We start from the raw sequence: 14,053 nt of genomic DNA, 5'->3' as shown, positions 1-14,053 counted from the left end.
CTAGAGGTTAGGGGAAGGTTAATGATAATACTTCCTTCTGATCATTACGATTAAGATAATAACCATCATTTCCTCCTGTGTGTTCGTCATGATCACCCGACACTCCATCCAGCGCCATCTTCACACTATTGTGTCAGCATCATGAAAACATAGCAGCTGTGTACAATGCTGAAGTGTAACATGATAACTAGTATCTTGTTCTCTGTTGTCACGTACTGGCATGATGTTGACCTTAGTGATCTTCCCTCCTTTAAGATAACATTTTTGTTTGCGTTCATGTCATTGTTATAACAATAATAATAACAGTCGTCAGCATCGCTCGAGTCATTATCATAATATAACCCTTATATACCTTTGATGTACTCCTGCAGCTTCAAGGCTGCGCTACAATCAGTAGCAGGGAAATGTTGAACTCCTTTGGAGTTAGGAGGAGTTCTTCAACGAGATTGTACGTCTGTGATGTAACCTCGTCGGAGGATGACCTTTTCACCCGTGACGTAAGCATCCTAGAGGCGGAGTCCGGTAACGCCCCACTGCAGGTAACACCTCTGCCCTTCAATGGCTGGGTAACAGAACAGTAGCGTTACCGTCGTCTGTGCTTCACGAGCGGGACAACACATCCCTGTCCTCATGTGTTCAGTGATGACGCGATCATACCACCACTCACCACCACCACCACCTACTCCTCTGCAGTGCCTCAAAGTTTAGACAATAGCCCAACTCACTGCTCTCATCTCACCTCAGACAGAAACCTTTATCACTACCCCCCACACCTTCAGTATTGACTGTGCCATGACCCTTCCTCAGTCACGTCAGATGCTCATATCATTTCGACTCAGTGCCTACATCATTACCCTGGACACGACTCATCTCCCCAGGTTGCAACTCCAAGCCTTCACCACCGGCCAACGGTCGAATAAACTGCTCGTCGTACGCCGGGTGCCGGGCGATCTGCAACTCACGGTACCAGTTCCCCAGCCTGGACCGCCGGCTGTTCCTGGAGTGTGCCGACGGCCAGTGGGTGGTGAGCGGGAGCAGCTTTGAGGCTCTACCTGACTGTGAACGTGAGTAGACTCCTCCTGTGTTGCAGGGGACACACCTCTGGTCCTCGCGTGCGCTCATGGCCAACACATCGAGGGCGAAGGTTGGATTATGAGTGACGGTAGATCGAGGACAGACTTGGAGCCTAGGGTGGATATGCTGGGGTAGACACAGAAGTGGGTGTATGATCATAGGTGGATATGCTGGGGTAGACACAGAAATGGGTGTATGATCATGGGTGGATATGCTGGGGTAGACACAGAAGTGGGTGTATGATCATGGGTGGATATGCTGGAGTAGACACAGAAGTGGGTGTATGATCATGGGTGGATATGCTGGGGTAGACACAGAAGTGGGTGTATGATCATGGGTGGATATGCTGGAGTAGACACAGAAGTGGGTGTATGATCATGGGTGGATATGCTGGAGTAGACACAGAAGTGGGTGTATGATCATAGGTGGATATGCTGGGGTAGACACAGAAGTGGGTGTATGATCATGGGTGGATATGCTGGGGTAGACACAGAAGTGGGTGTATGATCATGGGTGGATATGCTGGGGTAGACACAGAAGTGGGTGTATGATCATGGGTGGATATGCTGGGGTAGACACAGAAGTGGGTGTATGATCATGGGTGGATATGCTGGGGTAGACACAGAAGTGAGTGTATGATCATGGGTGGATATGCTGGGGTAGACACAGAAGTGGGTGTATGATCATAGGTGGATATGCTGGGGTAGACACAGAAATGGGTGTATGATCATGGGTGGATATGCTGGGGTAGACACAGAAGTGGGTGTATGATCATGGGTAGATATGCTGGGGTAGACACAGAAGTGGGTGTATGATCATGGGTGGATATGCTGGGGTAGACACAGAAGTGGGTGTATGATCATCGCGAGATCATGCTGATGATGCAGCTAACATATCTTGTGCTCCCAGCTGTCACTCTCCCCCAGAGCTAATGCACCCTCCGCCCTGGTCTTCATGTCGAGCACACACTTTGTGCTTAGTCAGCTCATCCCACAGCCAAGAATGCATCTGCCTCCAACAGACTTATCTCCCCCTCTTTCTTCCCCCAGCCGTCTGCAACCCGCCGTGCCAGAACAATGGTATCTGCCTGGCGCCGGACCTCTGCCAATGTTCAGACACCTGGGAGGGTGATGCTTGTGAGATTCCCAAGGTCACCACCCCAAAGGTGTGCTCCAACAAGCCACCAACACCCATGAACTCCAGGATATTCTGCAGCAGGGAGTGAGTAGTCATGATCCTCCACCACGTCCGTGGTCTCTATTTCACCATTCAGCCTCAGATTCTCACTTCATGTACGAGGAGACCTACCATGTCAACATGTATTGTCTAGTGAACTTGAACCCTGCTACGTTGAAGCTTTAAACCAACCAGTTCAATAAGGAATAAACCTGTCAGCTTTGATTGGGTATTAAGTTTGACCAGAGACCAATATCACCAGGTCAGTCAGATCAGAGCAACACTAACGTAATCTCATCCAGCATGACTGAGATTGTGACTAGATGAGACCAAGTTTACTTATTCTCAATGAGTGTAAAGATGAGACAGATGGACACACGAAGGTCTGATTCATCCTCCTATGATCAGAGATTGTTTTCTTTTTATGAGTTGCCGCCACACGTAGCGAGTATGGAAATAGATCTTATTATGGTCACTTAACTTCACAAAGATGTTGTTTGCTTAGAGAAAGCTGTTTTTTGTGTGGGACTAATGAGTGGCTCCTCCTCCTCCGTCAGCGAGTGCATCGCGCGGTGTCATGAAGGCTACCACTTCGAGGAGGGCACCACCCGCCTCACCTTCGAGTGTGATGATGGCAACTGGGTCATCCAGCAGTCCAAGTGGGCTGGGACGATTCCAGACTGTGAACGTGAGTATGGTACTGTGAGGGTGTGTACGGCTAGGGTGAGGGACATGACGTGATGACCTATTTGCACTTACGTAATTGTGCCATTCTGGTGAGGGAGTCATGCACTCATGCCGAGGTTCCTCCCCGCCTCCTCTCAAACTCAATTCAAGGTTGGGGTGGGTCACATGTGGTACGTTAGACGTCGGAGGCACAGCCAAGACTTTTAGGCAACGAGGATATCAAACGACAAAGTGTTTTCTTTCCCGAAGGCATTCACCGTAATGAGAGAGAGAGAGAGAGAGAGAGAGAGAGAGAGAGAGAGAGAGAGAGAGAGAGAGAGAGAGAGAGAGAGAGAGAGAGAGAGAGAATACCACTGGTGAGTGATGTACCAAGAAGTAACGGTTGACAGAGTGATCCGTTAGCTAACGGTCGGCTAACCGTTGGTAACCTTGCTGATAACCTCGTCGTTGTGTGAATTCCTTCAAGATCAGAATAACCCAATCAATTCCTCTCTCAGCCTGACGAGGCAACGATGCGTCTGGTGGTGGTATGAACGTCTTGTTCACTTCCCTCGCCAGTTGGAGCACACGGGACAGCGCGCCAGTGCGACCGTGACGTGGTTTACGAAAGAGGTGGCTGGCAGTTTGTGGTATATCATTTCCCCGGGCAGTTTGGCTGGTCAGTCACATCATCAAGGTTTACATGATGTACGACTGTGAATCTACGTCTATATAACAGAACCTTTATACTTAACAGCAAGTTGACCAGGAGCAGTTAGATGTATGTGACTGTTTTGACGATTGAACTCAGACAACGATTTCAGTCATGGGTATAACCAAGCAGTAACTGTAATCATGGGTATACCCAGACAATGACTGTAATCATGGGTATACCCAGACAATGACTGTAATCATGGGTATACCCAGACAATGACTGTAATCATGGGTATACCCAGACAATGACTGTAATCATGGGTATACCCAGACAATGACTGTAATCATGGGTATACCCAGACAATGACTGTAATCATGGGTATACCCAGACAATGACTGTAATCATGGGTATACCCAGACAATGACTGTAATCATGGGTATACCCAGACAATGACTGTAATCATGGGTATACCCAGACAATGACTGTAATCATGGGTATACCCAGACAATGACTGTAATCATAGGTATACCCAGACAATGACTGTAATCATGGGTATACCCAGACAATGACTGTAATCATGGGTATACCCAGACAATGACTGTAATCATAGGTATACCCAGACAATGACTGTAATCATGGGTATACCCAGACACATCATAAAGACTGTATATTCGTAGACATGGAACCCTGACAAGCATTAAGTAAATGATAACAAAGGCAGTTTGTTAGAGATCTTGTCGCAGACTGGGGTACGTAGACAGAGATACTACATCTAAGATATCAGTCCTTAGCCTTTGAAATACAACAATAGGTGTTTATTCGGGCCGAATAGACTTTCAAAGCGTATTTACACTTCTGGGAGACTTGTAGGTGACCTGCCACGAGAAGGGGGCGCGATCTCCATCTTCGAGATTACTTAAAAGATTTGCAATGAAATCGAGGAGTATCATGAAGGAGTTAGATCACCATAAACCTCGCTGACCAGGTGGTATCTCACCATGTGTACTGACCAGTGCTCAGGAAGACCATTGTTAAGCGCTGGTCATGTTGCTTATGAACCGTTTCAGTGAGGGAGACGCTCCAACAGAATGGAAGGAAGACCAAGGGAGTACAAGTTTTCAGAAGAAGGTATGGGATAAGTAGGCTTGAAGTAGGTTCCTGTGTCACCAGCAAGAATGATCCGCAAGGTTATAGACGAAGTCATCCGGTGGCAGATGAACGCGTTCTTAACAGACATAACCTATTAATGTGGGAGACATTGTGGATTGCAGAGGAAAGATAGTGCGCAACCAAGCTACGAGATTTCTGTGGGGGAATTGACAACATGAAGGGGATGTGTGAGACGATATATTCTTGCACTAATAGATCATTTTTCCCCCCCTCACAATACTTACGTTAAAGTTGGATTTCCAGGCTGAGTTAGAGGAGGGCTACTCATGCGTAGTAACAATTACTTAACTGATATGGAGCAGAGAACACACGTCAGGGGGAACCTTCTCAAGATGGGCGAGGGTGGCAAGTGGAGTTCCTCAGGCTCCACTGCTGTGACCAACACAGTTTCTGCTTACGTGACGGATTTGCCTAAAGAGGCGGATTTATGCCGGCTATGTTGATCGTTTCAAAATTACTCGGGAAGTGCGAAGCAACACGAATTGGGGATATTTTATACGAAGAATTAGATAAGGTATAACAAGAGTTGGTCAAATGGCAACGTATATCTAGACCATAAAGAAATGTAAAGTCGTCAAGATGGGACAGGGTTTGAATAGACTTGTCTGTCACTAGTATACCGGAGGAAACAGATTACAAGAACCGGACTGTTAAAGAGGGAATGGGAGTTGAAATCATGTGAATCTTGTTCTCCAGGACATAACTTTATCTTGGTCAATATCGAGGCCGCCTGCAGGTACATGGAGAGTGGCACATTACGGACAATATACACGACATATATTTGCTCTAAGCTGGAATATGCCACAACAGTTTTGGCCTCAGTACGTGAGGGAAATATATACAAGAACTGAACTGGGATCAGAAGAACACATCAACAATGGCACCAGATCTGAATGGAATAAGTTTTGAGAGAAGAAGAAGAAAGCCCAAAATCTGCACACTTTGTAAAAAGGAAAGATAAGGACGCGATAATTAGATGTACATCGGTTCTTACGAGACCATGAAGACATTAACATGCAACACCAGAGTAAGAAGATACAACTGGGATTAGCCAAGGTATGGAGGTACATGAATTAACAGTTCTTTCGCAACAGAGTTGTGGACTCGTGAAACCAACAAAGTGAAGGGGTAAGTATAGATGACTACTGGGAAAGCGTAAAACCTGTATCATTAGATTACAAGAAGAAGAGATGTGGCCTCGTGAGTGTAAAGCTCCCTTATGACAAATAAGAAATGGTACACACTAACCCAGTTGTCTTCCTACAGCCGTCTGTGACCCCGCCTGTGAGAATGAGGGCAAGTGCATTGCTCCCGACGTGTGTGAGTGCACCCAGGAGTACCGTGGCGACAGGTGCCAGTACCGTAAGTCTTCTCTCATATGTTCTCGTACTGTACATTTACCTCTGGTGTCAGCCCCTGGTTGTTTCCCCCTCACCTTACGTGTCATCCTGAGACTCGTACTGATGTACCGTATCTTATCTACCTACATCCTTGTTCCTCTCTTCCTCCGCCTCATCACTCCTCCTGTACCTACATCTTCCTCACCTCTCGAGCCACCTCCCTAATCCCAAGGTCTAAATCTTCCCAGTGTTTTCCTCTACCTTCTCAGTTTCTTCACTTGTACTTTTCGTAAGTTTCGTCTCATATATGTATGTTAGTCTTCTATCATCACTCGTAGTGAGCACATTCCCCTTTTGACCCTAAGCATGACTGTCCTGCATTACTGAGCAGGCAGATAATCTATCTTGAGAGGATATATCTATTATTATATTCATGAACCAACCACAATAAGAGAACTTCCAAAGAAAGAAAACTGAGGGCCATCTCTCTGTCTCTCTCTCCCACCCCTGCAGCCATCTCCAACTGTGACCCGATGAATCTAGGCTTCAACGGTGGCTACAACTGCTCGGGTGAAGGAATGGAGTTTGGGTGTGCCTTATGGTGCCCCGATACTGTCAGCTTCGAGTTCCCTCCGGCCTCGCTGTACAAGTGCGACTACGCCACTGGTACCTGGACTCCGTGGCCAGTGCCCCATTGTGACTACAGTAAGTTTAGACGTCCAAATGTTGCCTAACGTTTCTGTGCTGTAAGAGTGTCATACACTAACGTTTCTGTGCTGTAAGAGTGTCATACACTAACGTTTCTGTGCTGTAAGTCATACACTAACGTTTCTCTGTTGTAAGAGTCATACACCAACGTTTCTGTGCTGTAAGAGAGTCGCACACTAACGTTTCTCTGCTGTAAGAGAGTCATACACTAACGTTTCTGTGCTGTAAGAGAGTCGCACACTAACGTTTCTCTGTTGTAAGAGAGTCATACACTATTGTTTCTGTGCTGTAAGAGAGTCGCACACTAACGTTTCTCTGCTGTAAGAGAGTCGCACACTAACGTTTCTGTGCTGTAAGATAGTCGTACACTAACGTTTCTGTGCTGTAAGAGAGTCGCACACTAACATTTCTCTGCTGTAAGAGAGTCGTACACTAACGTTTCTGCGCTGTAAGAGAGTCGCACATGTGATCATACATGTGTACAACATGGGCAGGGAGTCCTACACTTGTGAGATCTCGTTTCTTTTATATCCCTTAATTCTACAAAATCTTTTAAACTTATTCATGTTTTCATCTCCAGTTTCCACTATCATCTTGATCCTAGTATCCACAACACTGCTACTATAGAAATATTCCTTTACTTCATTTAAACTTTTTTTTTTCTTAAATCAGTTTCTTAATTTGTATTCTTCTCTTTGTACTGATATCTATAGTGTTAGATACCTGGTCTATATTGATCTCATCAAATACATTCAGAAACTTGTATATCATTATCTTGTCTCGCGCTTCTCCGTCCCTCCAACGTCGGTGATCCTATGGCTACTAATAGAGCTCTCTTACTTCTGGTACAGTCATCATTACTTACCTCACTCCCCACCACAGGATAACTTAACCCCTCGAAGTGTGCTGACCAGACTAGTGCTACAGATATTGATGTAAGTTTGGTACATGGTGATGTTTTCTAGAACGTCTTGTCTACGTATTTGTAAACAATGTCAAGTTAACTTGTAAGTTTTCAGTCTCTATAACAATACTCAGGACAGGCTTAGCACTATATCAACCCCTAAATCTCTCTTACAAGCCGAATCTTTAACTTTGTCTCTTGCAAAATGATAATTCCGCTCTATTTACCTTACATTCGGTTAGGTTGAAGAACTCGTAATTGTTCCATCCTCAGTAGGCTACAAATCTTGCACAGGCCTTGCTCGAAACTTGCCTTGATACAGCTATGTACAGAATTATTGTAAAAGTAGGAAGTAAATGATTTTATGCAGTTCCACATTTTACCATTAATATATAGGCAAAATAAAATCATAAAGGTAATGGAAAATGATGCTATAAATTCTACAATAAATGTGCACATCCTAACTTAATGCAGGAGTGTTGTCTCGATACAGAAGTTTTGTCTCGATACAGGAGTTTTTTCTTATCATGGAGGGCATATGGTAGAGAAACATGAGCCTGAGGAGTCAAACCCACATCTAAAATTTCCTATTTCCAGCTGGTTTCTTGGCAGTGACTCCTGAACCCATCGGGCCGACGCGAGGAACCTACCCACCATTCTTTGAGAACCTGGGTCTCGAGGTAGACCTAGGCCAACTCACCACCACCCAGAAAATCAAGAAGTTACCCGGCTCCTGCTTCACCTGGGCAGGCAGCCACTACAAATCCTTCGACGGCAAAGTGTACAGGTGAAGTCTTGAGGTCTTGTTGTTGATGGGGGGTCACCACAGAGATCGTATACCTGGCGAAAGTGATGGTTGATATAAGTATTATTGTGGAGCTGATAGCTGGTGATTATCATATTATTCTAGAAAAAAAAAATACATATTTAAACTGAAAATTTGAAGACATATAAAATAATTGTAGTAATATTATTATATAGATGACGATGATCACCCCATCAACTTTCACTGGAGCTAGAGATGATGTCTGCCACGTACTTACAGCACAGACACATCTAAAAGGGCTGTGTCAGCCTAATTAGCATTCATAGCCATTAGATCAAACTTCTTGTTGCAGTTGAGACACCGTAAACACGGATAACATTTTCTGTGTGAGTGAAGGATGTTAGCCACCCCCTCACATGATGGGTTAAATATTAGAAATGTTCGAGACAGAAGAGCCATAAACACTTCAGGTTTATCCTAGTGATGTCCTTGTCTTCCACCGTCGTCCCGTGGGTTGCCACATGTTAAACACAAGTAGTTTCTCATTTTTCATTTTTCTTTAAATACACACAATGTGTTTTTATAGGACAATTTTTTCTTGGCATCATCACGTGACGAAGGTCACCTTACTCATGCTTGGTTTCTGGGGTCATGCTGGCGGAGCAACGACTTTACACTCACATTTGAGGTTGAAGAGAAATGTTGACATATATTCGTATCGATGGATCAACTTCACTTCCTTCTCGTCAACTTCTCCGTAGGGTTGATCGACCGTGGTTATTTCAGTGTCTTTCTCCTTCCAGTCGAGTAGTTTGGTTTCTCAGGACAATATAGTCAACTGGACGACACAAGGTGACCTCAGGTCTTTGAGCAGCCTAACGTGAGGGCAGGAAGACACTGGCTACAAGCGGGTAGGTCCCTTAAAGTGGTCCTTCACCCTCAGGGGGGTAGGTGGTGGGTAGACCACAGTGTAGTGCTGGGATTATGTCTCAGTATTACCCCACGGGCAGCGGGACTTCCTCAGTTCCCTTGGTCACTGGCCATTCCTCGTAGGATGTACTTAGGCTCTCGCGAGTCTCCAACTTGTTCTAAGTGCACTCACGAACAGGAGTTCACACATAATGATAAACTGATTATATTTCATCGATTCATTATCTTTCACAGAGGAGAATAGATAAAATCTTTACAGACAGACAATGTGAGAAGTTTTGTCCAAGGTTTTGATGTTGATAGTGTTCCATTCACAGTGACCTGGAACTTTTGTTTTCCAGCTTTGAGAGTTCGTGCCCATACACACTCCTGCAGGACTCCACCCACGGCACCTTCACCGTCAACCTTCGCACCGCTGACGGTTGTGAAGGATCTTCATGCGCCAGAGTCGTTCAGATATTCCTCGAGGATGACGAATATGTTCTTCAGGCCACAGGTGGGTGGGTCGTACGTTACTCGCGAGACGCGCTTGGTAGGGGTAAAAAAGACGTGGTGTTTACTGCTTCAGTAGGAATATGATCTGGAAACCTTACCTCGTGCAGTGCAACACATGGGTATATGTTCAATGATCAAAGAAATGTGATGTGTACTATACTGACAATCCTCATATTCTCTTCTGAACGTGATGTTTTGATTAATTTGTTCAGTTATTGCATAAGCCTATATATATATTGGGAGAGGTCACAGTGGTGCGCGTGATCTAGTATACGCATAAAGCCACGGGGAAAATGGAATACGATAGGTTCCCAAGTGCACTTTCGTGTAATGGACACATCGTTCAGGGGAGATACAAGAATGATATAGAAGACGTAGGACAGTCAATTGATATACAAGGAAGAGATGTAGCTAGGACGCTATTGGTAAACAAAGGAAGGTATCGCTTGCTTACCAATGGCGTCTTAGCTACGTCTCTTCCTTGTATGTCAAATGACTGTTCTACGTCTTGTATCTCATTCTTGTATCTACCCTGAACGATGTGACCATTACACGGAAGTGCACTTGGGAACTTATCGTGTTTCATTTGCACCACTGTGACCTCTTGCAATATATATATATATATATATATATATATATATATATATATATATATATATATATATATATATATATATATATATATATATACATATGTGTGTGTGACTGTAATATTCTCATTACATTCTTTCATATTTGTTTCAAAATTTATTGAATGTTTGCTTTGTTGGTTAAATTACTAGAGTACTGTTAACTCTCTCTCTCTCTCTCTCTCTCTCTCTCTCTCTCTCTCTCTCTCTCTCTCTCTCTCTCTCTCTCTCTCTCTCTCTCTCTCCGTAGCCATCTTGTTGCCCCAGAATGCGTGCACTTACGAGAGCTACTTCTTCCCCTCCCCCCACAGAGTCAGGTCAGCCAAGCCTGGCGTACCGGGACACCAACCTGGCCATCCCGGGCCAGATGAACGGCATCGTCTCAGAGCGGGTGGCTCACTTTGTCGTGGTCAAGGTGGCCGGCCTCGGACTCACCATCAAGTGGGACATGAAGGTACGGTCAGCACTGGGGTAGTGGAGGAGATGCAAGTGAGGGAGGCATGGTGTAGTGCGCTGTGGGGTTCCCAGGTGAGGGGGTGTGGAGGGGCCATAGTGAGTGGAGGGTAGAAAGGCTCCTGGTGTATGTGTGTGTGTGTGTGTGTGTGTGTGTGTGTGTGTGTGTGTGTGTGTGTGGGAGACCTTGTGCTTAGAGCTTGTAGGAGTTTTCGTGCACAAAAGTTTTGGAGTCCTCAGCGTGTGGTGTTTGTGTGAAGTGTGAGGATCACAGTAGGTGAACTGTGAGGGCGTCGTTGTGTGTGTGGTGATAAAGGGCCTAAGTATGAAGGGTGCCAGTGTTTGGAGTTTTGGGCTGGTGTGGTGTGTGAAGAAGTGTGTGTTGGTGTGAGTGATCACTTGTCAAGAGACTGCAGCAGTGAGCCACCTCGGAGAATATGAAGGTAACGGAGAGCTTAGTGTTGATGTAGGAGGCAGCCTGGACACCAAAGATATGTATAAACTGATGTACAGAGTTGGGTTGTAGCGTACAGAGGTATCCATAACATACCTCGACCGTGCGAATCTTGATTCTGATAGAAAGAAGACGAAAAAAAGAAGAGGAAGGAGGAAGAAGGTGAACGTGTGGTAAATGTGATGCCTGAGGATAACATGTGGTGGTGAAGAGTGTAAAGAATGGCTGTACGAGCAGGTGGAGTAATAAGCGCAGTCTGATTGAGAAAGCAGACCAGGGTGAACTGAAATGGTTTGGACATATGGAGAGGATGAGTGAAGAAAGACTGAAAGGATCTACGTGGCAGAAGTGGAAGGAGTAAGAGGAAGGGAGAGGAGACCGAGGAGGAAGTGGAAGGATGAAGTGGAAGAAGCTTTAAGGTGATGGAGTGTGTGGGTGAGACGCATGCATAGGACTGAATGAATTGGAGCGAAGTGGTATAAGGGGGACGATGCGTTGTCAGTTGGCTGAATCATGGCGCATGAAATGGTCTTAGGGAAACCACGAAATTCGTGATCTTTAGGACTTTGGCCGTGGGCAGTGTGCTCTACTTTCAATGCATTATACAGGGGATGTGAGCGGACTGAGACTAATCATTCTAGAATGAACGATCGCCCATTACAGAATCTGGTGGTGACGGAGATCAGCGAGCTGTTGTGGAACAGAACGTCAGGGTTGTGCGGCCGACGTGACGGTAACCCGGACAATGACTGGAGCTATGCTGACGGCACCACGGAGACCAACATGAACGCCTTCCTTCAGGCCTGGCAGGCCAAGACTCTCGGTGGTCAGTAGGCATAAATTTTCAAGTGTTACAATGCACTTACTTACCACCTCCGCCAGTGTGAGGGAGGAGGATGTTACCAATGTGTTCGTGTCTGTGTCGCTTATGGGCACTTATGTACAACTTACCAATGGACCTGGCATTCGTGCTAGTGTGGGTATAGAGGGTTATTGAGAGCGTGTCACTCAGGGATATGGAGAATATGGACCTAGGGTGCTGGATGGTGACAAGGAAGATGAGTTTAGAGATTGCATGACTGAAATTAGTCCATACATCATAACCAGAAATGGTACTAGGCTTTTCAGGGAACATGGCTCACATACCATCGTCTCTGAGAAGATATACATATGAGATATCACCTATGTGTGTGTGTGTGTGTGTGTGTGTGTGTGTGTGTGTGTCAATGTTCAGATACGTACATCACGCAGCAGCAGCAGCAGCTAAGGAACATGACTCTTGATTTCCTCGTGACAGATCGATGTCTGGACCAGCCAAAGATAAAGCATCCTTGCTCCAGGAACTTCAAGGCTTCAGGAGCCGACAGGTCCTGCGCTCGCTTGCGTGATGACTGGAGGTTCGCTAGGTGCCGCCAGGTGAGTTACCTTCCTCTCATACTTCACATACAACCTGCCAAGTGAGGCGCAGCACTCTGGGTACTTGCAACAGATGAGCCGCAACACCCTTGCTCACCTACAGCTATGTCCAGTGGTGGCCTCAACACTTGGTGGGGTCGGGAGTACGGATCATAGGCGGTCGGTCGGTGTGTGTCAGTCACTAAGTAAACTGAAGAACCTCTTTATAATTCAGTAGCCCCAACTGTCTTGTGCTGGAGACAAGATGGAGTTACCGACTCTTGTACTCAGGTATAGACGAGAGGCACGCGTATCGGTTGCGCATGGCTTGCAGTAGTCGTGGTCACAACGCAAACACCTACATAGCTTTGCAACAACGACCGTAGTATTAGTGGTGATCTGTGTCGCTGGCAGGTGGTGGACGTGGAGCCGTATATGAACGCCTGCCGCTGGGACCACTGTGCCTGTGAATCCAGCGACCGAGAGACCTGCGCTTGTGAATCCTTCGCCGCCTTCTACAGGGAATGTACGAGTGCCGGGGTGGACATCCCCGGTGGCTGGCGCTCGCCCGACCTCTGCCGTAAGTTGGAGTATCACTTGTGCGTCAGTATACAGTCATGTTGATATGTGCTTCCCAGGTTCGTCGGGCCTATTCAACCTTACTGCTTCTCCCCGCGCCACACGGGTCTCCTGGTGGAATGTCATCTCATCCAACCCGACGTCTCTCAGTAGATGGTTTCGGTAATTCTTCGCACAATCATCCTCTCCTTTTACTCAAACATTTTTCAAACAGACACGCGTCCCTTCACCTGAACCTCTCACAACACACGCAAAGGATGATTCCCCCCTCCGTCAGGTCTGTTTACTTTGTAACACAACCAGAGGTGTAGTGTGAGCAGCCTGGACTCCCCCTCAGTGTTAACACCTGCACATCTGTGGCTCCTCATCTACTGAGGAAGATTTGTAGAATCGTCTCACAAATAGTTTCCCTCACATGGGCATGTTCGTCTTTCATTTTCAGTTCCTTTTTTGGCATTCAAACAAGGTTTCCTGCGGTAAATCTGTATTCATCTCGCATACTATATCAAAAATCCTTTAAATTTCCTTAATCTTTTTAAACCTATTAAAATTTGCTCCACATTATCTGCTGCCATACTATTGTTGTTAACAGCATTTTTCTCACAACTACACTGTGGCACTTTTGTGGTGTTTCTGCTTCAAGGAGCTTACTCTTATGA

The 14,053-nt window shown here is 45.9% G+C and overlaps 1 protein-coding gene across 1 annotated transcript in view; it reads left to right on the top strand.

The window, feature by feature from the left end:
- LOC139755520 (uncharacterized) overlaps nucleotides 1-14,053 on the top strand; it is a 135,742-nt gene that overhangs the window by 16,858 nt on the left and 104,831 nt on the right. Inside the window, exons 5-15 of the mRNA XM_071673908.1 lie at nucleotides 879-1,064; nucleotides 2,124-2,295; nucleotides 2,808-2,938; nucleotides 6,008-6,103; nucleotides 6,595-6,786; nucleotides 8,291-8,480; nucleotides 9,731-9,885; nucleotides 10,825-10,967; nucleotides 12,084-12,246; nucleotides 12,718-12,836; nucleotides 13,230-13,395. Of these exons, the coding sequence (XP_071530009.1) occupies nucleotides 879-1,064; nucleotides 2,124-2,295; nucleotides 2,808-2,938; nucleotides 6,008-6,103; nucleotides 6,595-6,786; nucleotides 8,291-8,480; nucleotides 9,731-9,885; nucleotides 10,825-10,967; nucleotides 12,084-12,246; nucleotides 12,718-12,836; nucleotides 13,230-13,395 (1,713 nt within the window). The remainder of the gene's footprint in view (nucleotides 1-878; nucleotides 1,065-2,123; nucleotides 2,296-2,807; nucleotides 2,939-6,007; nucleotides 6,104-6,594; nucleotides 6,787-8,290; nucleotides 8,481-9,730; nucleotides 9,886-10,824; nucleotides 10,968-12,083; nucleotides 12,247-12,717; nucleotides 12,837-13,229; nucleotides 13,396-14,053) is intronic.

The sequence above is a fragment of the Panulirus ornatus genome, chromosome 19 (genome assembly GCF_036320965.1).
Source record: "Panulirus ornatus isolate Po-2019 chromosome 19, ASM3632096v1, whole genome shotgun sequence".
In the NCBI taxonomy this organism is placed as follows: Eukaryota; Metazoa; Arthropoda; class Malacostraca; order Decapoda; family Palinuridae; genus Panulirus; species Panulirus ornatus.
The sequence above is the reverse complement of the archived record's forward strand: the minus strand, read 5'-3'. Positions and strand labels throughout refer to the sequence as shown.